The following is a 25,513-nucleotide window of genomic DNA, read 5'->3' on the forward strand; positions in this document are numbered from 1 at the left end:
CCGGCACAAAGGACGCTCCAGCTCAGCTCGCCCAGCGCTCGGTCCAGCCCCTGCGCCCTGCGCTCCGCTCGCCCCAGCGCCGCCTCAGCGCTTATAAAGGGGCCGCGGGGCTGCTCTGCGCATGCGCCACCGCCAGCCGGCGGCCTCCAGCTGCACGAGTGTGGGGGCTCCCTCTGCTCAAAATCCCCCATGCATTTTTCTAACACTCACCCCACCCGGGGGAAATCTGCACCTGACTTCCCCCCCCATTCTTTTTGCCGCAGAACCCCCCTCATGTGACCCCAGCCAAACCCCGTGATGGGACGTGCCCCATTTTACAGGTGGGGAAACTGAGCCCCAGGGAGGTAAAGTTGCTTCCCAAGATCACACAGAGAGGAAGGACAGAGTTGGAATTTGAATCTTGGTCAGTCTAACTCTCGGCGGCTCACGCTAGAAACAGTTTTGGCTATAATTACTGTTTTGCACATTTATAGAGAGGAAGCAAGGCTCAGAGAGGAGGGGGAGACTAGTTGCTCAAGCAGCTGATAGAGACCTGGCATAGTCAGAGCCCGGATGTATCACACCTCAGAGTTGCTCTAGCCAAACTGTACCGTTCATTCTTCATTTACCTTTAACCAGTCAGCATCTATGTAGCAAACACTATGAATGTTACTAGCACAGAAATATTTATGCTTAGGGAAGGGGTAAATGGGTACCCTTGACAGAAGACTCTAATCTTTAAAAACTTAGATCCAAGACTGTGGGTGTAGCTCGGTGGTGGAGCATTTGCTTAGCACATGGGGTGGGGGGCCCTAGATTCTATCCCCAGCACTGTCAAAAAATGAAAATAAAGCTTAGATCTAAACAATGGAATATTACTCAGTCATAAAAAAGAACGAATCTCTGAACCATGTCACAATGTGAATGAACCTTGACAACATGGTGCTAAGCAAAAGAAGCCAGACACAAAAGGCCACATATTCTATGATTCCATTGATATGAAATAGTTCAGAGCAGGCAGATCCATAGAGACAGAAAGATTAGTGGTTATTAGGGGCTGGGGGAGGGAAAAGAGGTAGCAACTGCTAATGGATATAGGGTCTCCTCTGGAGAGATAAAAACATTCTGGAACTACTTAGAGGTGATGGTTGCACAATAATGTAAATGTATTTAATCCCACTGAGTCATACACTATTTATTTATTTATTGTGTGGTACTGGGGATTGAATCTAGGGATGCTCCACCACTAAGCTACACTCCCAGACCTTTTTTTTAAATATTTTTTTTCCTGGTTGTCGATGGACCTTTATTTTACTTATTTATATGTGCTGCTGTGAACTGAACCCAGTGCCACACACATGCCAGGCAAGCTCTCTACCACTGAGCTACAGCCCTTTTTTCACCTTTTTATTTTTTCAGAGACAGGGTCTTGCTTAGTTGCTGAGGCTGGCCTCTAACTTTCAGACCTCCTGTCTCAGCCTCTTGTGTAGCCACCATGTCCAGTTGAATTGTAGTTTAAAATGATAAATTTGACCTGGGTAGTAGCTCAATGGTAGAATATCGGCTCAGCATGTGTGATACCGTGGGTTCAATCCTCAGCACCAAAAACAAACAAACAAACAAAAAGTAAATGTTATGTAAATTTTACCACAATAAAAAGCAGATGGGGAGGAGGCACCTGCCCTGCCTTCCTTCCTGTGGTCTTTGTGTTTCAACTGTGATAGGCTGTGCTGGCGGAGCCTCCTGGTCCTCTGTCCCCTGTCCTACCTACATCTGTGTGTGTCTTTGAGCATTTCTCAGAGTGAGTCTCAGACAGAAAAAGGGGCAAAATCATTTCCTCCGATTATCAAAGAGGGGAATGGAACATTTGAGAGATGAGGGAAGAGCCCAGGTGAGCAAGGGGCAGCCCGGAAGGCCAAGGCGACACACCAAGGAGTGGCTATGTCACAGAGGAGAGATGGAGGTTAGGGATCATAGCTGATATGAATATCTGTGGGTGACAGCAGTGTCACCAGCACCCAAATGGCATGTGCTGCCTGGTTGGTGAGGCCAGTGAGAGGGAGGAGGCTGTGGCTGGCGCTGTGGGGCTGAGAGCCACATGTCCTGTATGGGCACTATGTGAGCTCGACCTCCCCAGTCCTGCGGCTGGTAAGAGTGAGATCCTGGGCCAGCCATCGCCTCGTTCTGTGCCTCAGTTTCCCCACCTAAATTGGGGATGATTGACAGTTCCAACCTTCTGGGTTGCTAGGAGACAGAAATGGGAAGGAAATGCCCACGCAGGGGCTGCTGTCTTGTTGCTGTTCATTTTGGAGGCTGCAGGGGAAACTGAGGCTCAGGGAGACAAAATCATGTGCCTGAGGTTGGACAGCGTGGGTAGGGACCAGGTGGGAGCCCAGATCGATGGCCACAGTGCTAAGCTGACCCCCGCTGCTCCTGTACTCCCCTCCTACCCCCACCCCCGCTGGTGCCAGGGCGCCAGGGCTGAGCCGAGGGAGGCTGGCCTGGGGCCCGGGCGGCCTGTTGCTGGGGTCTTGAATGAAGCAACCTTGCCTGGGAACCTGCTGGGCTCAAAGAGCTATTTATAGGCTGTTCTGGGATTGGCCAAGTGCCCCCCACCCCCATCCCTGAGTGCCTTCTCTGCCCCCCCCCAGTGGGGCTCTGGGCCAGGGGCGGCTGCCAATGGGATGAGGTGGGGGAGGGGACTGGGTGGGCTAAAGCAGAGTCTGGGAGGGAGGCTGGACCCTCCGGGAGAGCTGGTCTCAGGAGTGAACAGTATCCCGCAAAGTGCTTCAGAACATCCCCAAGGTGACACAGGGACAAGTCACAGACAATGTCACCAACCTCCACTGACACCCAATCACACCAACAGCAAATCAGTTCACATACAATTTCACTTGGCAACAGCCACACACAACCACCCTTGTACACACACAGGTCACGGATGTGAGCCCGGGGACCCAGAATCCCTTTGCACCTGGACCACACTGCTCATATGGGGCCATGTTTACAGCCACGGGCCCACCCACAGGCGGCTGGCCCGTGACCATGTTCACTTTGCACCAACGTCACCAACACCATGATCCAGAGTCCTCCCAGGTGCTGCCTCACACGCAGACCCAGGTTCCTTCCCAACCAGCCACCCCTTCTCCCACTGTCCTTACGTCCCTTTCCCAGGGGGAACCACGGTTTGGAACCATCCGAGGGCCTTTCCTGCCCTGCTCCAGGATGGCAGGCTCATGGAGAGTGGGACCTGTTTCCTGAGAGGGTCCTCAGTGCCTCCTCAGAAGCAGTGACACAGATAGAGCCCTGCTGACCCAAATTTGCTGTGTGACTTCAGCAAATCCCCGACCCTCTCGGAGCTTCAATTCCTCCCCTGAAAAATGCAGAACTCAGTCCACTAGAGGGAACTCCAGAGTCAGACTGGGGATTGTCTCCCTGCATGATCTTGGCCAAATAACTTTGCTTCTTGGTGACTCAGTTTCCCTTAGAGAGCCAGAGGAGCAGGACCGGCTCCCCTAGCACTCTCCCGGCCTCATCCCCTGGGGTGGGAGGAGTGGGGAGGGAGCTCTTGGTCAGCCTCACTAAGCGGATGAATGGGCCACTTTTGGCTGTCTTGCTGCTAATTCCCTAGAGGAACAGGGGGCTCTTTCATGCTTAGGCGCCAGTGGGGTGAGGAGGCGGGAAGAGAGTAAGGAGCTGGCCTCATCCCAGTGGCCAAGGTGGCTCTACGCCAAGCCCAGGAGTGATATGGAGGGCCCTGGGGCCATGCATATCCTCACAGGGGAATCTTGGTCAAGTTGCTGTGTCCCCTGCTATAAAATGAGAGTGACACAGATCAACCAACTGCAGTTTAATGAGCCAATAGGTGGACATGAAAAACACAGTGGGGTCTCACCAAGTGTCATCCACTGTTGTTATATGTCAACCCAAGGATTCTACTGTATCCTCCAACAGGCCTATGAACAGAATTTTCCCCCTTCACAGATGAGGGAACTGAGGCTCAGAGAAGTAGAGATGTTTGTCTAAGGTCACACAGCTAGTGAATAGTCCAGCCAAGATTTTAAGTAGATCTGGGCTTTCCAGGGTCCAAGATCTTCCTAATTTCTGATGAGAGTGGGATGTTTCCTGCCATCTCCAACCTCAGCCCTGAGAACAGCAAAGCTGGGTCTGGCACCAGACCACAACAGAATGCAGGAAGTCCTGGCGGTCAGGGACTGATGGGACAGCCCTTCCGCTGGTGACCCAGTTTCCCTGCCAGCCCCGGCTCCTGAGATGTGCTGGGGAGACGCTAGTAGGATGCCAGGGGACCATCCCCCACTCCCTTGAAGAAAGGGGCTGGATCCCAGACCATTCAGCTAAAGCTAGGGACAAGAGTCCCCTGCCAGTGGCTGCCCTGTCTTGGAAGCCTCCATTTGTGTAGACTGGATAGAGTCATGCCCTTTCCCAAACACTGCTCCAGGCCCAGCAGGATATGGCTCCACATATTTTATTCAAATCCATGGTCTTTAATCCAACTAGGCCTTTCCTTGTGCTTTTCCCCCCTCCCTGAAACACCCTCTCCATCCCAGATCCCCCTCCTGGGAAGCTTCTTTCCGGTGGACTCCCTGCTTCCCCCACCTCTGTCCCTTCCTGTGGCTCAGCCCTGACCCCATAGGTGTGGGAATATATGTGTTTTGCCCAGGTGGGGGCACTTTAGGGATGAGGGTAAAGCTGAGGCCTCTCATCATCTCCAGCGTCACCCAGGACAGGGGTGGGCACAGGAATGGCGGTATAGGGTGACAGGAGTTATCTAGTGAATCAGTGAACCAAATTTTTGGCCTAGTATCTGAGGCTTTGTGTAATCTGACCTAGCAAACTCCTATTTATCCTTCAAAACCCGCCTTACATGACCATTTCTTCAAGCTTTCCTCAGTAGCATTTGCCGGAAAGACAGATTTGGAGGCCAGGTCTCTTGCATCTCAGGGCACGTGGGGTTGATGGGAACGACTGATGCTCCCAACATCATAGTCTCTTCCTCAACTCTTCCATTGGCCTCTCTGAGTCAGTGAGGTGTAGGGGTTCCCAGCCTGCATTGGAGGTTAGGGAATGAATTCAGCAGACTCCCCCAGTAGGAAGACATGATTATAGGAAGTTTGTGGGATTTGAAAAACCAGTACTTTATAGCCGGCATTTTCACCAAGAAATGGTGCCAGGTGACACACAACTTGCATTCCTCCAAATCCAAGGGGAAACCTCAACCACAGGACGAGAGCCCTTTAAGAGGCGGTCACGAAGGGGCCAGCGTCCAGCCCCGCCCCGCCCCAGGAGCAGTGGCTGGGCGGAGCCCAAGTCACATTGCGCATGTGCTGTGCCCACGCGGTTCCTGGTCTCGGTCTCTGGTTCCTAAAGCTACTGACGCGGAAAGTGAGGCTCAGACGGGGAGGGGCGCCCCCCAAACCCCGGGGGAACCTGTTTCCTTTCCTTGGATCCCTGTGAAAGGCCGGGTCCCCGGCCATCGGCATCTTCCCCGAGCCTCCAATTTTTCCAGCAAGGAGGTGACCGAGGCGACATTTAGGACTTGGGCGTGAGAGAGAGTGGCTGTTCTTGGTCCCTAGTTACATGAGGACCTGCAAACTAGGGGTGTAGCCTAGGTGACGCCGCCTTGGCTGAGGAGGCGCCAGGATTTGGACCCGAGTCCAGCAGAGTCCAGCCTTGGGTTTCGCGAGGCCCTGGAGAACCAAGATGACCCACTCTTTGGTTTGTCCCGAGACAGTGAGCAGGTGAGAGCCCGAGAGCCCTGGTGGCGAGTCCAGGGGTAGTGGGCACTGGGGTGGCGGAAGGACCTGTGGTGGGGAGGGGGCGGGCTCGGGCTGGGAGGGGGGGCGGGGGCGCCTAGAACTGGGCTTAACCCTTCATCGACCTGGTGCCTCCGAGGGTGAGTTCGGTGCTGAATCGCAACAGCCGGCAGTTTGGAAAGAAGTATCTTTTTGACCAAGACGAAGAGACGTGCTGGAACTCGGACCAGGTGAGGTGCGGAGGTCCAGAGTGCCTTGAGAACTTGGGGAACCCGAGGTGGGCAGGGAAGGGCTATGTGCTGACTTTCCCCTCTCCCCACTGTGTGAGTCAGGCATAGCCAGGCTCCCATCCAGGAGTGATCGTGGGCCTTAGTCTTCCCATCTGTTTTTAGGGCCCCTGCCAGTGGGTGACACTGGAATTTCCCCAGCGCATCTGTGTCTCCCAGCTGCAGATCCAGTTCCAGGGGGGCTTCTCCAGTCGCCGGGGCCGCCTGGAAGGTACTGGAAGGTCCTGGGAGGTGGGGACTCCAGGGGGGATATCCTGTACTCACTGTATGCACCTTCCTCTGCTGCAGGGTCACAGGGGAGTGAGGCCCTCCACAACATTGTGGACTTCTACCCGGAGGACAACAACTCCCTTCAGATATCCTGCCCTGGCCTCTGGGGTGGGAGGATCTGTGCCTCTAAAAGCTTTGAGCCCACCTAGACCTGAGTGGGAATCTTGCCATGATATTTTGAAAAGTGACCTCCGGGTCTCCACTGCATCATCTGGAAAATGGGTCTGCTCTGTAGGATGCTCAGAGGGGTTCACACCTTGCTAGGGTCACCTAGCACACTAATGGGGTCTGAGCTGGGTTTGGGAAAGGTAGGGATGGAGGGTGGGAAACAAAGTGCCACCATTTCCCTTGACTGCTTGTGCTCAAACATTCTCTGTGCCGGCTGCTGAGGTGGACCGCTTGAAGGTGACATTCGAAGACACCACTGACTTTTTTGGCCGCGTGGTCATCTACCATTTGAGAGTGCTGGGGGAGAAGAAGGTCTGAGACCTCTGGGGGTGGGGGGACACCTCTCAAGGAAGCCCTCAGGGAATCACAGCAAAGTCCTTTAATTTCTGCACAGAAGGTTTATTGGTTCCTCTTGGGAAGGGTCCCCTCCCACTGCCTGTCCAGGAGCTGCCTTTGAAGCCAGTTCTGGGTTCTCCCAGCTCTGGGCCGACCATTTGGTTCCCTGAGTGTCTGCGTCCCCACCAGGCAGCCTTCACTCCGGGTCAGTGGGCCCCAGGTTGCTGTGGAACAGTTTGAGGATGTGGTTCTCGATTACCTGTTGCACTGGAGACGGGTGGGGAAAAGGTAGTCGCTGGAAAGGAAGCTGCAGAGGCAACAGGCAGCATCCCAACCTGCACCGTTGCCCTGGGGATGAGCCAGGGCTTTACAGCCCTTAGGCCTGGACCGAAGACCCCCTATACAGACAACAGAGTCCGTGCCCCTCCCAGAGCAAGACTGGCAGGGTCAAGGCCTCCTCCCAGAAACATCAACTTCCCCTGAGTTTGTAAAAATTCCCTTCCTTTCTTCCTTCCTCCCTTCTCTTTCTTTCTTCAGTGCTGGGGATGAAACTCAGGGCCTCACGTGACAGGCAAGTGCTCTACCACAGAGCCTCACTCCCAGCCTTAGAAATGCGTTCCCTGCCCTCTTGTGGTACCAGGAATCAGACCCGGGGCACTCTGAGCAAGTCTCACTAAGTTGCCCAGGCTGGCCTTGTAAGCATTTCTTGAGCCTTTTGGAGTTATAAAATCTTAACAAAATGGGTGAGTTGTGATTTTTATGAAAATAATATAGGGTCTGTGAGGGATGGTTTCCGTCTCATAGAATAAAACTCTCCAAAGGGAGGTAGGATACTTCCTGAGCCCATCCTCCACCAGCCAAGGGGATGGGTTGTCAGGATCTTCCCATGTTGTGGGCGGGGAAGTGGGGAGTCAAACTGCTTATGGCCCCTGCTCATACCTACCTCCTGCCATGGACAGGATCGGGCTCCATGGCCTCATGCACTGTGGCCCAGCCCAATTCCCTCTTGGTGTTCTGACCCTGGGAAGCTTCTGTATCTTTCTCTTACTTGGATGCAGTAAGAAGCCCACCCTGACCATCTTGCTGTTTGGTGTGTGGCCTGCGTGCACAAGTGCACCCACATGCACAGGCACGCGTGCATAAGCTGAAACTTGGGATCTGCTGTCTCTAGTAAATACACCTTGAGGCTTGGTCCCAATGCAGCGGTGTTGGGAGGTGGGGCCTATTAGGAGGTATTTGGGTTGTGGGGGCAGAAGCTTCATGAATGGATCAGTGCCTTTCTCACTATCATGGGACTGGGTTGTTTACTGTGAGAACAGGTTGTTTTAAATTTTAAAGCAAGACTTTCCTTCATGTTTTGCTTCTTACACACACACACACACACACACACACACACACACACACGCTGCCCTTCTACTTTCCACTGAGGTGCAGCAATATGAGGCCCTCACCCAATCTTGGGTTTTCCAACCTCCAGAACCATAAGCCAGAATAAGTCTCTTTTCTTTATATTATATATTACCCAGTCTCAGATATTCTGTTATAGCAACAGAAAATGGGCTAAGATACATCAAGATAGATGCCCATCAAGGCTGGGTTGGGGCCACCTTTGGGCTTCTCGGTGCCTATGCTCCCCGCCCATGGCTCTGGTCACTGATATGCACTGGTGTGTCTATCCTCTCAGGTGACAGCACCGAGAGCCAGGATGTGCTCAGGCCAGGAACACAGTGGTGCTCCATGTCTGCTAACATGAACACACTTGCTGCCGGCATCTAACAAGTGAGGGAGATGTCCCATGTATCTGTTTGTGGTCACCCACCTACGAGTCCTCACCACTACCCCATGTCTCAGGCCTACCTTTCCGGTATCCCAGAGCCACGGCGAGGTCCATAGGGGTGTAGCCAGAGTCTGCCTCAGTCGTGAGATCAGCACCCCGGGCTGCAAAGCAGAGCAGACATTGGGGTAGGGCTGGGCCTGGGGCTAGAAGCCCAGAATGGGACTTGGGGACTCGAGGGCCAGTGGAGATGCCTCATGGTGTGGCCATGCGTTTGCCCATTGCCTGCATGACCTTGGAGAAGGGTCTGGCCTCTTCAAGCTTCAGTCTCCTCCAAAGACTATGGCTCTGGAGTCCCTTAGACTTAGAGAGCAGGGGCTCGACTCAGCCAGACCCAGAACCCCATGCTCTCCTACCACCTCCTGCTCCAAATCCACCTCTAAGCAAAGCAGATCATGACAAGCCATGCAAGAGCTCAGGGTTCCCATAGGGCCAGATGGGGACCTGGGGCCTCCTGGGCTGGTCTCTACTCTTACTTACCCAACAAGGCCTCAACACACTTCACATGGTTCCCACGCACAGCGTACAGCAGTGGAGTCCCTCCATTCTGTGGGGGAGGTGGGGTGAAGGCATGGAGAAACTAATGCTCTATCTTTTTCCACTCCTTACCACGCCTCAAAATCTCTGGCTTCCAATTGAAAATGGTACCTCTTCCTGCTCATCACCTCACCCATCTTTCTCCTCTTCTGTTTCTCAACTTAGATGTCCCTTCCTCCATGAAGCCCTCCCTGACCCACCTTGGCCACCTTTGGGTTCCTGGGGCTGCCTGTGCGCCTGCCTTCACAGTACTATTCATTATCTCTCCATTGCTTGTTTATGTGTCTGTCTTCCCCAGACTGGGAGCTATACAAGGTGTGAGAGTGAGTCTGTTTTATGTTCCTAGCACCCAGAACAGGCCCAGAATCTTCCAGGTGCTCCATAAATATTAGAGGGCAGAAATGGAGGTCAAGCAGCCCTGAGGGGTCTGAGTGGGTGGCACCTCACCCAGTCATAGATGTTGATGTCCACGTCACGCTCGAGCAACAGCCCCACAATGTCCGTGTAGCCACCCATGCTGGCCAGTGACAGGGCACTCTCCCGCTCCTTGGCAAGGATGTGGGGGTCGGCACCCTGGGGGGGAGCAGAGTGGGTAGTGATGGAAGACATGGGGACATTCCCTGGGATCCTAGAGTCCCCCAGCAGAGCAGCCCCATCTCATGGATAGGGAACCAGAAGAAGAAGCTGAAACTTCAGCCAGCCCTCAGGTCCCCAGGAAGCCCCCAACTAGGCTGAGACGCACCCACTCGAGCAAGAAGCGGACGGTCTCGATCTCTCCAAAGGCAGAAGCCCAGATGAGGGGAGTGAAGCCACGCTCATCCGGCTTGTTGATGAGGTTGTCACCTGGCAGGTGGGAGTGGTATCACCGGATTGCACCCCTGCCCTCTCTCCCCAATGTCACCAGAGTAGGGATAAGACGGGGCCTGGGGTTGGACGTGGCAGGGAGTTAAACACATGTGGATGCACGCACATGACATTCTCAGATGCACGGGTGGACACAGGCACACGTGCGGGCACTCACAGGCCATCATCACTGTGAGTGGGCATGCAGAGCCCATGTGCACGCACCAGACAGGCCAGCACATGTGTGTGGACACGTACCTTTTCTCAGGTGTTCCTTCAGTTGGCTCAGCTCCCCCTGGGCAGCAAGCTGGTGGATGGACAGGGCTGGGGGCCAGAAAGAGGCAGAGTCCTCTTTTAATCCATGGCCTCTCAGCACCTCAGTTTATCCATTCAAAATGGCTCCTCTCAGCTCCTCCCACCATCCTAGGGCCCTACTCACAGTCTAGGGTGGCCGGCAGGGCCGAGACCTCATTCCCTCGCTGCCGGTTGGTGAGGGTCGTAGAGTGCTTCAGGGAGCTGCCTGTCGGGAGAGAGGAAGGGTCTCAGGTTCCCCTTGGTACATGTCACTGGAGCTTCCAGACAGATCCTCGAGGCTCAGATCTACCAAAATTCGTGCCTGAGACTCTACAGGTTCCTCACTCCAACCCCTTGGGCACCCAGGTTCATTTTTGTTCTCCAGGCCTGGTGATGTTCCCAGCTCACAAAACAAAGTCCCTGCATTCAGTGAGCCCACAGGCAAGAGCATCAGACATAGAGAAGTAGAATAAATGGAGCAGAATAAAGCTGCAAGTTGAAATAATTTATCAGAAGAAATAAAAAGTCAATAAAAGGAGCTAGAAAGGAGGAGGCAGGAGCTGGGTCCATTTCAGACAAAATGGTTGAGGGTGGTGGCTCCGGGTTGATGCCAAGTCACATTCTGGCAAGTCCAAGAAACTAGCATTAGGCCAATGTTGGGGAAAGCATTCCCACACAAAGATCCTGGGATGAGAAAAATTAAATTCTTTCAAGGACTTTACTCAAAAAGTAACCCTCAGTTTCTCAGTAAGTTAAACAGGGTCACCATTTGACCCCAAATTCCATGCTTACATATCCATGCCAAAGAGCTGAAAACAGGTGTTCAAACAAACACTGGTACGCCAACATAACAGAAGGATTCACAGTAGTCAAAAGGGGAACAACCCAGGTGTCAACCAATGGATGATGGATAAACAAAAGGTGGCCCACAGGCACAGTGGTGCACACCGGCAATCCCAGCAACTCAGGAGGCTTGAGGTCAGAGAATAGTAATGGAGTAGTATTCAGCCAGGAACAGGAATCAAGGCCTGATCCTGTGATCCATGTTACAACACAATGAATCCTGAGTACATGATGAATGAAAGAAACCACACACAAAAACCCATCTAGTGTACAATTTCATTGATAAAGACAATCAGAACAGGCAAATCCATAGAGATAGAAAGCAGATAATTGATTGTCAGGGGCTGAGGGAAGGGAAATAAGGAGTGACTGGTCATGATAACAGGGTTTCCTATTGGGGTGATGAAAATATTCTGGAACTAGATAGAGATGATGGTTGCACAACATTGTGAATGTGCTAAATGTCATTGAGTTGTATTGCAATTCTGATTCTAACAGTAAATTTCAGGTTATGTATATTTTGCCACAATAACAAAATGTAAGAGCTGGGCACACACCTGCAATCTGGCTACTTGGGAGGCTAAGGCAGGAAGAGCAAAGTCTGAAGCCCACCTAGGCAACTTGGTAAGACCCTGTCTCAAAATAAATAATAAAAAGGACTGGGCATGTAGCTCAGTGGTGGAGCACCCCTGGATTTAATTCCCAGTACCAAAACAAAAACAAAACCCCAGAAAACAAAGTTGTAAAAAACAAATAAACCACTCTTGTAGGGTGGAGGGAAGAGAGAAGATGTCCTAAGTAGTGGGTCACAAAGACAGAGTTTCATCTGGGGCTCAACATCCCACCATCATCAAATCCCAGGGAGTCAATTCCAGAGGTGCTATCTTACCCTGTAGTGAACAGACACTGGCATCTGCTTCAGGCTCTGGGGTGCAGGGGAAGAGGCTAAGGACTACAGTGTCTGAGCCATCTGGGGTTTCAACACCACGGTCTTCAGGGTCCCCAAGTTCTGGGGTGGGAGATTGCTGGGTCAGAATGAGGTCCTCTGCAGGCTGGGTGGGATCCATAGGGAAAGCTGGTGGAACCGCTAGAAGGGAATAGATAATTAGCAGCAACTTTAATTAAGTAGTCACTTATAGGGTGGCTAAACTGAGATTCAGGATAATGGCCAGTGTTGGGATTTTAAAATCAGAGTCCAGCTACTTTATACGCCCACTCTTCCCCACCATCAAGACACCTGCAACATTCATGCTTAATGCCTGGGCTCTGAAATCAGCTGTCAGGGTTCGAATCCACCCCCCTTACTGGCTGAAAACTAGAGCATGTGATTTAACCTTGCTGAGCCTCAGTTTCCTCCTCAATAAAAGGAAGGAATGAGGCCTAAAAGAGATCATGCCCATAAATAGCACAGTAGAACGCCCGATGCGGCTAGAGCTCAATAAACATTCCCTCTGGTTGTTTGGTGGGGGTCCCCCGAAATTAGTTAGGGCTCAACAAAAGATGCGATTGTTTCCAGTCCCACTGGCGCCTCTCAAACCGATCCGGAAGGTCCACTCACCTCCCACTCACCTCCTCTGTCCCCCAGCACAGCAAGCACGGGTCCCCCAAAACTTGGGGACCCAATTCATAAACTTTTCTTCTTCAATGGATGTAGCGGGGAGCAGGTTGGAGTCTGGACCCTCAACGCTCGGGCTTTCTCTGTCCGGACAGTGCGCAACTTGATACGCGACAGCTACCCCCACCTCAATACTCCCCCACTGCGCCTGCGCACCCCCGCCCCCCAAAAGTGCGAAAGAGCCGGAGCAGCAGGAGACGCTTCTAGCCCTTTAAGACTTGGGGGAGGGGCGTGGCTTCCGCCGGTGCCTAACCGGCGCAGTTGCGCCTGCGCGTTCTCTGCGCAGCAGTTTGGCCGGGCGCTGAGGGCGGGGCCTCAGAGATCTCTGAAAAATTCATTGCGCTTGTGCTTCCTCATTCCCAGCTCCGCCCACAGATTTTTCACAAGAAACCAATCGGCTCCAGTACGAATCGACAGGCGGAGCTTTCTCAAGGCGGAGGGGTGGGGAGAAGAGGGCGGGGCGTCCGAAATTTAAAGGGACAACTTAGTTCTGTTGTCCCCTTTCATAACACAGTCCTTTCTGTATTGCTAGGAACTTATGAACTTGTGCAGGGAGGGACTTAGTGGCAGTAGGGGGGCGGGGAAAGGAGGGCATTTTTACGTCCTAAGTGGGTGATGCATGGTGTTTTTCTTCCAAATCGACTGCTGAGGGCAAAGGGGGTTTGGGAATTGAGAGTTCTCGCCTCTCCACCTGGTGTCTCAGGGGTATCTCTTCCCCCTCAACCGCCCTCAGGGCACCTCTTTCCCCTTAATCTCTCACTTTAAGCCCCTCTCCGGTTCCAGGAGGAGGAGCAGCAGGCAGGGCAAGCCGGAACTGGAGGCCTGCCGCGTCCGGTTTCCGCAGGGAAAGTTTAAGCAGAAGTCCCAGCCTCTGGACTTCCTGTTCCTGTTCTCTGGTTCTGCTAGCTGCCGTCGCTATGGAGGAACCAGAGATGCAGCTCAAGGGGAAGAAAGGTGGGGCAGGGCCCCGGACAGGATGGAGGGATACAGAAACTCTTGGAGACTCGAACTGAGAAAGGACCGACATGACAGAGGCACGGAGGGAGTGTGTGGTGGGGGTGGGCAGTGACTGAACTGCCATGAAATGCCAGCTCGCCCACTGACTAGTTTTTTTTTTTTAATATTTATTATTTTAGCTATTGGCGGACACAACATCTTTGCTTGTATGTGGTGCTGAGGATTGAACCCGGGCCGCACGCATGCCAGGCGAGCGCGCTACTGCTTGAGCCATATCCCCAGCCCTACTGACTAGTTTTGAAACCTTTAAAATTTCTGTGCTTCGTTTTGATATCTGTAGAATGGGAGGGGAGTATATTTCCTCGTAGGATTGTTGTGGCGTGTCAATAACCGAATATTGGTAATAAATTGGAAGAAAGTTAGGGGCGTGGTAATCGCTGTGCGGCTAGTGTCCTTAAATCGTATAGTTGGAGTGCCACGAGCTACTGTTATTTTTATCTTATTTTTTATTGGGCGGAGGGTACCAGGGATTGAACTCAGGGGCACTCAACCACTGAGCCACACCCTCAGCCCTATTTTGAATTTTATTTAGAGACAGGGTCTCACTGAGTTGCTTAGCATCTCCTCCTTACCGAGGCTGATTCTGACCTCGCCATCTTCTTGTCTTGGCCTCCCGAGCTGCTGGGATCACAGGCGTGTGCCACTGCGCCCGGCTTACATATATTTTTGAAAAACGTATTTAAAAAATGTTTGATGCTAGGTATCGAATTCAAGGCTTCAAATATTAGGCAAGCAATCTACACCGAGCTACACCCTCAGCCCTCACAAACTTTTTAAATTATAAACGTTATTTCACAAGGTATTTCTAATTATTTAGAAGACACAAATACATTTAATTCTCTTTTCTCATTAAAAATACGTTATGAATTACTGTTATGCTAATTTTCAATCCAGGAGGACAAAAGGGGAAAAGTTACCCTCTTTCCCTGGGGCCAAGCTGAAGAAAAAGTATGCATTGCCCACTTGGGATTCTATAAGCGACCTCCTTTTGTCCCCCCTGCTACCATTATGTCCTTGCACATGCTCATAAGAGTTTAGAACCACAGAAGGGACATTGTTATGGAAGGACCAGGCCAGTCACCCTTTAAGTTCCTTTTCCTCCTCTTCCCCCTCCATTCAGGACACAGTGGTGAGCTAGACCAGCCCACATAGATCAGAGTCCTGTGTGGCTTCCCTTGACTCACTTAAGTTCTCACCATGACAGTCACAGTGGGCAACAGCATTGGATCTATCTCTGTAGCAAACCGTGATGGGTACTATTATTTAATTTTTACGGATGAGGAAACAGACTCAGGCCCCTGCCTCATGAATTCAAGCTTTATTTTTTCTTGTGAACATGTAAAGTAATAAATCACAATAGATATAAGAGAAATGAACAACGAGAAGAGGTCCTGAATGAGGGAGAGGGTACAGCTGATTGAAAGTTGATGTTAGGGGGCTGGGATTGTGGCTCAGCAGTAGAATGCTCACCTAGCATGGGCAGGACCTGGGTTCGATCCTCAGTACCACATAAAAATAAAGGCATTGTGTTGTGTCCATCTACACCTAAAAAATTAAAATATTTAAAAAAAAAAAGAAAGTTGGTGTTAGGGAGAACCTTGCCCAGGGTATGACATTTGAGCTGAGACTTTGAGGGATAAATAGGAGCTAATAGGGAAAGGATGTCTCAAAGTAGGAAATAGGTGCAAAGGCCCGGTGGTGGCAACTTGTTCAGAGCTGGCTGTGATATAGTAACTGTTGGTCTCATGAGAGTATTTAAATTTGAAGTGATTAGAATTAGGTAAAATTGAAAATTGAGTTCCTCAGCCACACTTGCCACATTTCAGGTGGTCAGTAGCCACATTAGCTAGTGGCTACCATTTTGGATAGTATTAATTATAGAATGTTTCCACTATCTTAGAAAAACTTTTGAACACTGCTGAAAGTACAGGGCAGGGAGGTTAACATCACCCAGAAGCAGAACATGTGGGGCCTTGTGAGCCATGATAAGAGAAACAGATTTTATTCTCTAACTAGTAGGAGCCATGGAGAGGGTTTTAAGCAAGGAAAGAAGTGTGATATGTGCCTTTGGTGTTCACTTCATCAGCTACATGGAGATTGAACTTGGCAGGAGGAGAAGTAGGGGAGACCACTGAGGAAGTGGGTCTAGCATCTGGGCAGGGAACTGTCATGCCTGGTCACTCACTGGGGTCTGTGGTGTGATTAGAGCACTTGCCTAGAATGCACCAGGCCCTGGGTTCTCCCCTGTACTGCATAGAAAAAGAGTCAGGTGAGACATGGGCTTTGTTTTGTGGTAAAACTAGCAGATTCATGATGGGATAGGAAGGGTGGGAATTACTGGCTGTCTAGGAATGCCTTGTGTTGAAGCAGACCTGGGAGAAGATGTGTGTGCTATTAACTTACCAGGAGGAATGTACAAGGGAGAAGGGGAAACAGGATGGGGTTAAGGGTGACCGCAGGTAAAATCCACAGAGGGAGATCTCTGCCTGGTCCTTCAGGGGAGCTTATGAGGATATATATGCCTCCAAGTCCAGCACTCAGTCAGGGACAGACACAGACTTGCATATGCTGCACCGTTCAGTCATGACTAAGGGCCATACAGGGATGGAGGCTTCCAGACCCTTTGGGTCCTGTGACATTATCAGGCTTGTCATTGGGTTAAGGGGAGTTTGAGGGGATCTGAGTGGGCAGATCAATTACAAGGTTGTTTGGAAGGGAAAAGACCAAATTCATGGTATGACAGTCCTGCTCTGTCTCCTGCCCATCCCTGTGGCTTCAGGTGACACAGCTTCTGGGGTAATACTAGGTGCTCCTCTCTGTTCTAACTGGGCTCACAGTTGAGCAAACAGAAGCCTAATGTTTTGTCTTCTTGTCCCTTCCCCCTCCCTACTGACTGTTGACCCTGGACCTAGTCACAGACAAGTTCACTGAGAGCGTCTATGTCCTGGCCAACGAGCCATCTGTGGCCCTGTACCGGCTGCAGGAGCATGTGCGCCGCTCTTTGCCTGAGCTGGCCCAGCACAAGGTAAGCCCCCACCAACCTCTCTCTGCAATGGGCCTCTTTCTGGTGCCTGCTGTGTGGAACAGGGGCTATTAGGGCAGGAATTAAGTCGGGGCACCAGCAAGGAGGCATGTGGTAGCTGAGTCAGGTCAAAATATTGGTGGATAGATCTGGGGCAGGTTTTCAAGGAGACGTCACAGTCTGCGTTAGTTATAAACTGAAGACCCCAGGGAAGGGTGTGCCAGGTGAAGGGAACAGCCATTGCAAAGGTCCTGAGGTGTGGTGTCCAGTTGTTCCAGAACATCATCCATGGAGAAAAGGGAGTTTCAGGATGAAAAGTCTCTGGTCACTGGGGGTGTGGCTCAGCGGTAGAGTGCTGGCCTAGCATGCTTGAGGGCCTGGGCTCTATTCCCCACACCACTAAAGGAAAGTACAGAAACAACTGGGAGGAGCCCTCTGGGAGGTAACCTCCCCTACTAACAGTTCCCCTCACCTCCCTCAGGCGGACATGCAGCGGTGGGAAGAGCAGAGCCAGGGAGCCATTTACACTGTAGAGTACGCCTGCAGGTGAGCCACAGTCCCCGTTACCTGGCCAGCCTGCACTACTCTGGCCTCTGGGCATTCAGGGGCATTCCCAGCCTGGTACCCCAGGAACCCTGCCCTGCCCAATTCACCCTAATGGAGATGTGGTTGCTGCATCATGACTCACCTGGCCACCTGGTGGATTCCAGCCAGACCTGTGCACACTGAACCCCTGTCTTTCACAGGTCAGAGTGATAAAAGGATCCTGGGAAGGGCCCCCAGCATTTTCCACTCCCAGCCAGGCTAGAGAGTGAATGACAGCTGGGGGTGGGCCAAAAACACAAATAAGGCTCTTTAGCTTTTTATTTAGCTTTCTCTAAATCTCCAGGTACATTTGTAGTAAATGAAAAATTCCACAGATTCATTGCATGGACAAACCAAATTTTGCTAGGAAAGCAAGAAATTAAAATTCCTGAGTCAAGTTATTATTTTTGTTTTATTTTTGTTGCTGGGAGTGGAATTCAGGACTTGAGAATGCTAATGAACAGGTACTTTATCACTGAGCCATATCCTCAGCTCCTAATTTTTTTTTTTTTTGGCGCTGGTGATAGAACCCAGGGCCTCCTACATGCTAGGCACGTGCCCTACCCACTGAGCTACACCCCTAGCATGTCCCATATCTTTTGTTTCAAACAGTTCAGCAGCATACCAACCAAATGGTTGGTATAAAATTGAAAGATGTTAAAAATGGTCTAGAAATTCAGGAAAATGGTTCAGTGGTGAACTTGTATTAGCAAGATGTTTATCAAGATGGACAATCAAACACAAGAAAAGCTGACTTCATTTGGTGACATTAAGATGAGTGAATTAAGCTAGGCACAGTGGCACGAACCTATAATTCCAGTGGTTCAGGAGTTTGAGCCCAACCTTGACAACTTAACAAGCAGGGCTGGGGCTGTAGCTTGGTGGTAGAACACTTCTGGGTTCAATCCCTAGCACCATTAAAAAAAAAAAAAAGTGAATTAAGGGTTGGAATTATAGTTTCATGGTAGAGCACTTGCCTACCATGTGAGAGAGCCTGGATTTCATTCTCAGCATCTCTGTTTTAGTCAGCTTCTTAACCGCTGTGACTGAAAGTCCTTACAAGAACAATGTAGTGTAGGAACAGTTTATTTGGAGCTCATGGTATCAAGCCATCATAGAGGGCTGACTCCATTGCTCTGGGCTCTAGGTCAGGCAGAATATCATGGCAGGAAGGTGGGAGGAGGAAAGCAGCCCAGTACATGGCAACCAGGAAGGGGAGAGAGAACTCTCCTCACCAGGGATGAAATATAAACCCCAAAAGGCATGCCCCAGTGACCCACTGCCTCCAGCCACACCCTTCATGCTTATAGTTAATCCTGCCCAGTTAATCCTTTCAAGTGTATACTGCACTGATTTGGTTAAAGTTCTCATTACCTGATCATTTCTCTTCTAAACTTTCTTGCATTGTTTCATACATGAGCTTTTGGGGGACACTTCACATCTAAAGCATAACAGCCACAAAACAAAACAAGAAAAGATGAGCCAGTTAAGATTCACCTTTTACCACCATCTTACAACTTTGGCCCACAAGCCAGCCTATTTAGCATAAGCATAATCAGGGATAACAACCAGCACCCCAATTTCATTTGCTATTTTCACGCATGTTCTTGACTGATAATAAATGGGAGTGGGCTGGGGATGTGGCTCAAGCGGTAGCACACTCGCCTGGCATATGTGCGGCCTGGGTTCGATCCTCAGCACCACATACAAACAAAGATGTTGTGTCCGCCGAAAACTAAAAAATAATATTAAAATTCTCTCTCTCGGGCTGGGGATGTGGCTCAAGCGGTGGCGTGCTTGCCTGGCATGCGTGCTGCCCGGGTTCGATCCTCAGCACCACATACAAACAAAGATGTTGTGTCCGCCAAGAACTAAAAAGTAAATATTAAAATTCTCTCTCTCTCTCTTTAAAAAAAAGTTTCTCTCTCTCTCTCTCTCTAAAAAAAAAATAAATGGGAGTGATCTTTTTTATCTCAGTAGTGGTGCTAGGGATCGACCCCAGGGCCTTGTGCATGAAAGGATTCCGGCCAGACCTGTGCACACTGAGCCCCTCTCTTTCACAGGTCAAAGTGATCCCCGGCACTCTTTTTTGTTTTGTTTTGTTTTTTAATAGGAGAAATTTAAAATGACTCTTTGGGGCTGGGAGTGTAGCTCAGTGGTAGAGTGCTTGCCTCACATGCACAAGGCCCTGGGTTTCATCCCCAACACCACAGAAATAAAAATAAAATGACACATTTGTTTTTTTCTGTAGATGATGCCACTCAAGCAACTTTTTGGCACAGCAAGACACTGAACAACTTTGTAAATGTTTTTCTCTGGTGGCCTTGGGAAGGGTGTTCATTTATCAGTTGTGACACCAATGCCAGAACTGAGTGAAGCTTTGTAGTCAGCATCCCTAATTGATGGTGGCTTATTGTGATTCAGTCTAAACTCACCTTTATATCTTCTCCCTGCTGAGCTGATAGTGTCCTTCAAAGGCAGGAGCATGTTCTTAAAAAGAAAGTGATGTCTTTTGTCATTGTTTTCTATGGTGCTAGGGATGCCTCAGGCATTCTAGGCATGAGCTCTATCTACCACTGAGCTGCAGCCCTCAGCCCTACTGGGATATTTTTGAGGCCATCTTTACATGTTTATACCACCTTTAAAACTTTAGTTTTACAGGTAAAATGAAAGTTGTGTCTTGCCATTATGTGCTCTGTCACAGTGGTATTTGTGTGTAGCACAGAAATCCAACATCTGAATCCTGAGGGAGGTCCGGGGAATCACCAAGGTACCCACTGAGCTCTGGATCCACCCAGGGCCTCCTCCGAGCACATGGCAGTGGCCTTCTCCAGTGTTGGGGCATGTGGGACACTGGCATGCATGCAGAGCTGATCAGGCTTGTCTTCCCATTTCAGTGCCGTCAAGAACCTGGTTGACAGCAGTGTCTACTTCCGTAGCGTCGAAGGTCTGCTCAAACAGGCCATCAGCATCCGAGACCACATGAATGCCACTGCCCAGGGCCACAGGTAGCCCCTGGGACCACCTACCCAGTTACCACCCTCAGCCTCATCTCTATAAGAACCATCTGCCAGCTCAGCCAGGAACTGCCACTTCTTGCTCTTTACAAAACTCCCTTTCCTTATCTCACCGTGTCTGGGACTTCTGCTTATTCTTTGGCATCTGTAGCACCTACATCTTAAGCTTTGCTATGTGCCCAGTTCAGAGCTGGGTACTAGGGACACAGTGGTGACCAAGACAGGTGGACTCACAGCAACCAAGTATACACATAATGGATGAGAGCATTCCTCAGTGCTTTGAAGGAAGCAAAGGGATGTGGGGCTCAGGAGGAGGTGGACTGGGTAACACAAGCAGAGGTGACTGGGGGATGGTGGTGTGGGGAGTGAGAAGACCTTGGAACTGGGCATGCTAGGGAAACATCGCAGAGGCAGGGGGCTGGAGTAAGTGAGCAAGGTAGAGAGTTGGGCAGGGGCCTCCTCCTACCCAGGCTATAGTCGAGCAGAGGGAGCCTTTGAGCCGAGGCCCAGACAGTCTAAAATGAAAAGCACAGTCCTTGAATACTGCGGGGGGGGGGGGAGTTTTGGGAGCTGAAAGTAGCTCTTTTTGTTTTTGATGTTCATTATAACTTAATAAACACACATTTGAACACATGTGCCTGGACCATAAGCTGGACTTCGACCTTGGGATATATTTGGCTTCTGCAGGTTGGAGATTGATATACTTACGCCCCCACACATACCAGGCATTTAGAAAGAAAAAAAAAATTCTGCTGTTTCTCATAACTAAGACATGAGAATTGTTGAGAACAAAAAGCCTTGTGCACGTATGTCATGGGTGTGCCCCCTTCCTCCCTTCAAGGGTGGAGGAGAGGGACGGAGCTGGCTCTTCAGCAAAGATCAGGCTGGGTTGGTGTTGGCAATTGGAACTAGAGTTCACTCAATAGCCAAAACCAGCTGCTGGATTTCAAAATGCTTTCCGGTACCCCACTTGTGCTGCTTTACGAAAGTGCTTGTGCTTCTGAAAGACGTGGTGAGATGCCGTTCACACCTCTCTGCAAGTGCTGAGTGTGACGCACCCAGTCCCCCATAGGTGAGTCTAGCCTTTGCTTCTGAAGTGGGCAATGGTCCCATGTATGCCCTGAGGGCCCAGGCCAGGAGTCTTGAGGGACCAGAGTGTGATGTAAACTCAAACCCCAGCCCAGCTAAGTAGCCTCATGGCCTCTGACTTGGGCCTCACATGTTTTATTCCAGCCCCGAGGAACTGCCCCCGCCCTCCTCAGCCTGATCCTGGAAGAATCCTGAAGGCCCCTGTCCTCCCCAAACCCAGGTCAGTGCCAAGGGTGGCTTTGAGCTTTTCTGCTCTAAACTAACCTGCCCACTGGCATCTGAGCAGGGACCTGCTTGTCTAACCCCCTGGGCCTTCTCACTGGACTTGTTGGGTGGCTTCAGGGAGTGGGGAGGAGACATTTGCAGACCCAGAGTGTCTGCAGGGCCTCTGCTATTCAGGGACCTTCTTAGTTCATCTTCCTCTCTCTGCCATCTTCCTGCCTCTTATCCAGGCCTTGTCCCGATCTCAGAGTCCCCCCACTCTAAAGCTCAGAAGGGACCCCACATTTCCTCTCTCCTGCCAGGCCCGGTGATTGCTTCATGTACACATTCTCAGGCTGAGCCCTACTGGGCCGATATCCACAGCTCTGAATCCTCCCTGCACCACCCGCCTGCTGTTCCCTCCCTCCCTGGTCTTTATTTTTTCCTTCTATAAAGGTTACCTATTAGGTGACTACAAGGGCACAGGCTACAACAGGTGAGTGTTGTAGCACTTAGCTATTGTACATGACAAACAATCCCCAAACTTAACACCCTGTAGAACTGGTAGTAGAAACTTAGTTACAGAAACATGCTATTCTGTTACTTGGCTGAGCAGTTCTGCTGGCCACTTCCTGGGGACACTCATTGGAGTTCAACTGCAGCCAGATAGTTAGGTGGCCTCACTTGACTAGAGTGTTGGCTGTGGGGTCCAGGCTCCCTGTGACCTCTCCAGCAGGCCATCTGGGCTCCTGGTGACCAAGTACTAGGCAGGCAGCACTCACCCCACCCCCCTGCGCTTCACAGTTGTATCCCACTGCTCAGTGATGTGAGCAGGCCCAGGGTCTTGTAGGGAGGGCTGCACAGGTGATGGTGGATCCTGGAAGATGAAGCGACCTTGCATGGAGAGTATCTCTGAGGAAGACCGATGTGTTCTGTGCCCTCGGAGGGCAGACATGGCAGATTCAAGGCATCCAGAGGACCTGTTGGCCAGGTGCTGGGATTATCCTCTGTGCCATGAGGCCTTCTTAAAGGCTGAGGGAAAGCAAGTTGAGACAGGCCCCATACCCTCAGCTGCAGCACCCAGAGCCAAGAGGCCATGGAGGTCACCTGTGTCCAGAGAGCACTCCCTGGGCACCACACTCCGCACTTATTGGGCACTTCAGTCAGCCAGTGAGTCCTTACTAAATGCTTGCTCATAGGCTTGGCTGTTGGTCAGGAAACAATGAGGAATCATGGGTTGGGGGGGTTGCCTAGGGGCCATCTGGGAAGGCCTGAAGCAGGAAAGGCTGCCTGAGGGGTTAGCAGCTGCCCCAGTGCCCCCTACAGCATTTTGTGCTAGCTCTAGGCCACACCCATCCTCTACCTCCCACCTCCAACTGTCTACTCCCATCATCCCCATCACATCCCCACCCATGGGTTCCTCCCTCTCCCTTGATAAAGGACACTGACCTGTTGTCGTTCCCTTTCCTGTATCCTCTCCTGTTTCCTTTGCTACTGAAATCCCACTGTGTACAATCTTCTGGTCTCACCTTTGTCCCTTCAGACCTCTTTTTCCTTCTCTACCCGCTCCCTTCTCCCTTCCACCTCCACTTTTCCCCAAAGCTGCTCCTGCCAGGATCTTCAAAGACCTTCACAGATCAATCATCCCCTGCTTCTCCTGTCCCATGACCCTCAATATCATCTCATTTTACAGAAGAGAAGCAAGCCAGCCCAGGGTGGAGGCCCATGCCCAGAAGCACCAAGATTCACACGCAGACCCTCTGACCCCTCCACATGGTCCTCAGCCCAGGCTCTTCATGGGACAACTCTATACCTCTCAGACTCCTTCCTCACTGCCTAACCTGACCAGAGCTGGACCCCTGGTACCACCTTGTGCAACCCAGAGGGATTAAAGACCAAGCCAGTGGGGCCAACACAGACCTGTTCCTGCCGAAACCTCTAAGCCCAGCTAAAATCATCCCAAGACATGCCTTTTCTTCCTACGCTCTTACCTGCTCTTGGATCAATAATTGCCCCCGTGATAATCCTGATTGTGTACCCACTGTGTGTGGTATGCTCCTCATGGGTTGTCTCTTTTCATTCTCAGACAACCCCTTTAGTCAGGTAGCACCCCCAAATACAGATAAGAAATGAGAGGCTCCAAGAGATGGTGTGACTTGTGTCAGGTCATGCAGTTTGAGAGCAGACCTGGGCTCTTAAGCCTCCTAGTTTGGTCTTAGCCCTGCCTCTGACATGCTGGGTGATATGGGGCCTGGTGCTGGCCCTCTCTAGTTCTCCCTTTCTCCATCTGGACAAGGAAAGCAGTACTGAGCATGTTCTATAGGCTGAGAGAGGGAAGAAGAGGAGAAAGGAAAGCAGGAAATAAATGTGACCTAATTGGAGGGCTTCTTGGAATTTTACTGGAAGCTTGGGAAGGACCTGTGCTTCTTCTACCAGGATGGGTAGATGGAGGGAGGGACACTTAAGAATATTTCATGGGGCCCTGGATCCAGCTGTACCTGAAGTTAACACATTTCAATTATTCAGTTTCATGAACCCTTCAATTACCCTTTTGCCAAAATTACTTCGATGTATTCCTGCAGCTAAGTCCAGAAGAGCCAGCGCTGAGTCCTGTGAATTTCAGTGTCACATGTTCTCAGTATGTACACCTCCAAGGCCAATTGTGTACAAATGTTAGCCCTTAAATTATTTGTTCCAATAAAATGTATCAGGAAGATCAGAATAAATTGTTGGGGTAGCCAGGCTGCATCTCAAGCACACTCCTCAGCTTGGCAGTGAGGGGGAGGGGTGATGAGGCCCAAAGGCTCCTAAGGAGAGAATGGGTCCTACTGGGATACTGGGCCTTGTGAAGGAGATCTGGAATACAGGAAGTATGGAGAAATGAGTCTCCCACCGCCAGGAAGCAGGGCTCAGCCCTCCCTCTGCCCTCCTAGTGTGTACCGGGAAGCTTCTGTGCTGCCATCTTGCCTCCCCATTGTAAATGACTCTGTGGGGGAGAGGGGAGTCTCAGGTCCACCATATTTGGGGCCCTGCCTGCTGTGGGGTCTGTACAATCATTTGCTTGGCCTGAAGGTATCTCACGTCATCCAACTGTCTTTTCATCTGTCCTCCACACACCCATTTATCCAGCAAACATTATCCCCACCCCATGAGCCCGGGGATGCTCCAGAGCTAGGCAGGCCAACACGGACAGCAAGATTACAACCCATGGGACAGGAGACAGCTGAGATAATTGCACATATCCCAGACTGGGGGAGCAGTCATGGAATGTTCTAGACTCTCCCAGGGCGCCATGTCACTTACAGCCCCCGACTTCAGCCAGCAGCTAAGAGTTTGCTCCTTTCAAGGGGGTTCTGAGGGGCTGGGGGGTGTGGCTCAAGCGGTAGCCTGCTCGCCTAGCATGCGTTCCGCCCGGGTTCGATCCTCAGCTCCACATACAAACAATTATGTTGTGTCCGCCGAAAACTAAAAAAATAAATAAATATTAAAATTCTCTCTCTCTCTCACTCTCTCTTTAAAAAAAAAAAGGAGGGGGGGAGTTCTGAGAGCCGGTGGGAGTCCTGCTTAATATGCATCTCATTCACACTTCGGCCTCTCCTCTAGGGGCGCCCCGTCTGCCGCCAGGGGGCGCAAAAGACAAAACCTAGGCCAGGAGCTTGGCTTCCAAACACATTATCTGCAGCCCTGGCTGGTCTTGGGGACCCTGTGACCATTCCCCCTTTTTCATCTTCTATACTCTGGCTCCTGTTTCTCAATAGAGTAAACTGAGTTTCCAAGGAACTGGATTACCCAGCAGGGCCTC

The 25,513-nt window shown here is 51.1% G+C and overlaps 3 protein-coding genes across 4 annotated transcripts; 2 read left to right on the forward strand and 1 right to left on the reverse strand.

Moving 5' to 3' along the window:
• Nucleotides 1-5,328: 5,328 nt before the first annotated feature.
• On the forward strand, nt 5,329-7,544 carry Nr2c2ap (nuclear receptor 2C2 associated protein). The gene is made up of 5 exons (XM_076845344.2): nt 5,329-5,738; nt 5,893-5,983; nt 6,146-6,251; nt 6,329-6,396; nt 6,677-7,544. The coding sequence occupies exons 1-5, from the start codon at nt 5,701-5,703 to the stop codon at nt 6,794-6,796; spliced, it is 423 nt and encodes a 140-aa protein (XP_076701459.1). The 5' UTR covers nt 5,329-5,700; the 3' UTR covers nt 6,797-7,544.
• Nucleotides 6,857-12,936, reverse strand: Rfxank (regulatory factor X associated ankyrin containing protein). Of its 2 annotated transcripts, none has more exons than XM_076845322.2 (9): nt 12,735-12,936; nt 12,055-12,252; nt 10,468-10,548; nt 10,287-10,352; nt 9,928-10,028; nt 9,633-9,758; nt 9,129-9,195; nt 8,672-8,752; nt 6,857-7,081 (listed from the first exon to the last, which is right to left on the reverse strand). In XM_076845322.2, exons 2-9 carry the CDS (start codon nt 12,230-12,232, stop codon nt 7,011-7,013), a joined length of 771 nt encoding a protein of 256 aa, XP_076701437.1. In that variant the 5' UTR covers nt 12,233-12,252; nt 12,735-12,936; the 3' UTR covers nt 6,857-7,010. The 2 variants fall into 2 exon arrangements, with proteins under 2 accessions (XP_076701437.1, XP_076701445.1); XM_076845330.2 differs by having other exon boundaries at nt 12,724-12,936.
• Nucleotides 12,937-13,450: 514 nt separating this feature from the next.
• On the forward strand, nt 13,451-25,204 carry Borcs8 (BLOC-1 related complex subunit 8). The gene is made up of 6 exons (XM_076845359.2): nt 13,451-13,734; nt 16,710-16,822; nt 17,301-17,365; nt 20,302-20,412; nt 21,655-21,730; nt 23,405-25,204. The coding sequence occupies exons 1-5, from the start codon at nt 13,698-13,700 to the stop codon at nt 21,686-21,688; spliced, it is 360 nt and encodes a 119-aa protein (XP_076701474.1). The 5' UTR covers nt 13,451-13,697; the 3' UTR covers nt 21,689-21,730; nt 23,405-25,204.
• Nucleotides 25,205-25,513: the final 309 nt, after the last annotated feature.

This window comes from Callospermophilus lateralis, chromosome 1 (assembly GCF_048772815.1).
Source record: "Callospermophilus lateralis isolate mCalLat2 chromosome 1, mCalLat2.hap1, whole genome shotgun sequence".
Lineage (NCBI taxonomy): Eukaryota > Metazoa > Chordata > Mammalia > Rodentia > Sciuridae > Callospermophilus > Callospermophilus lateralis.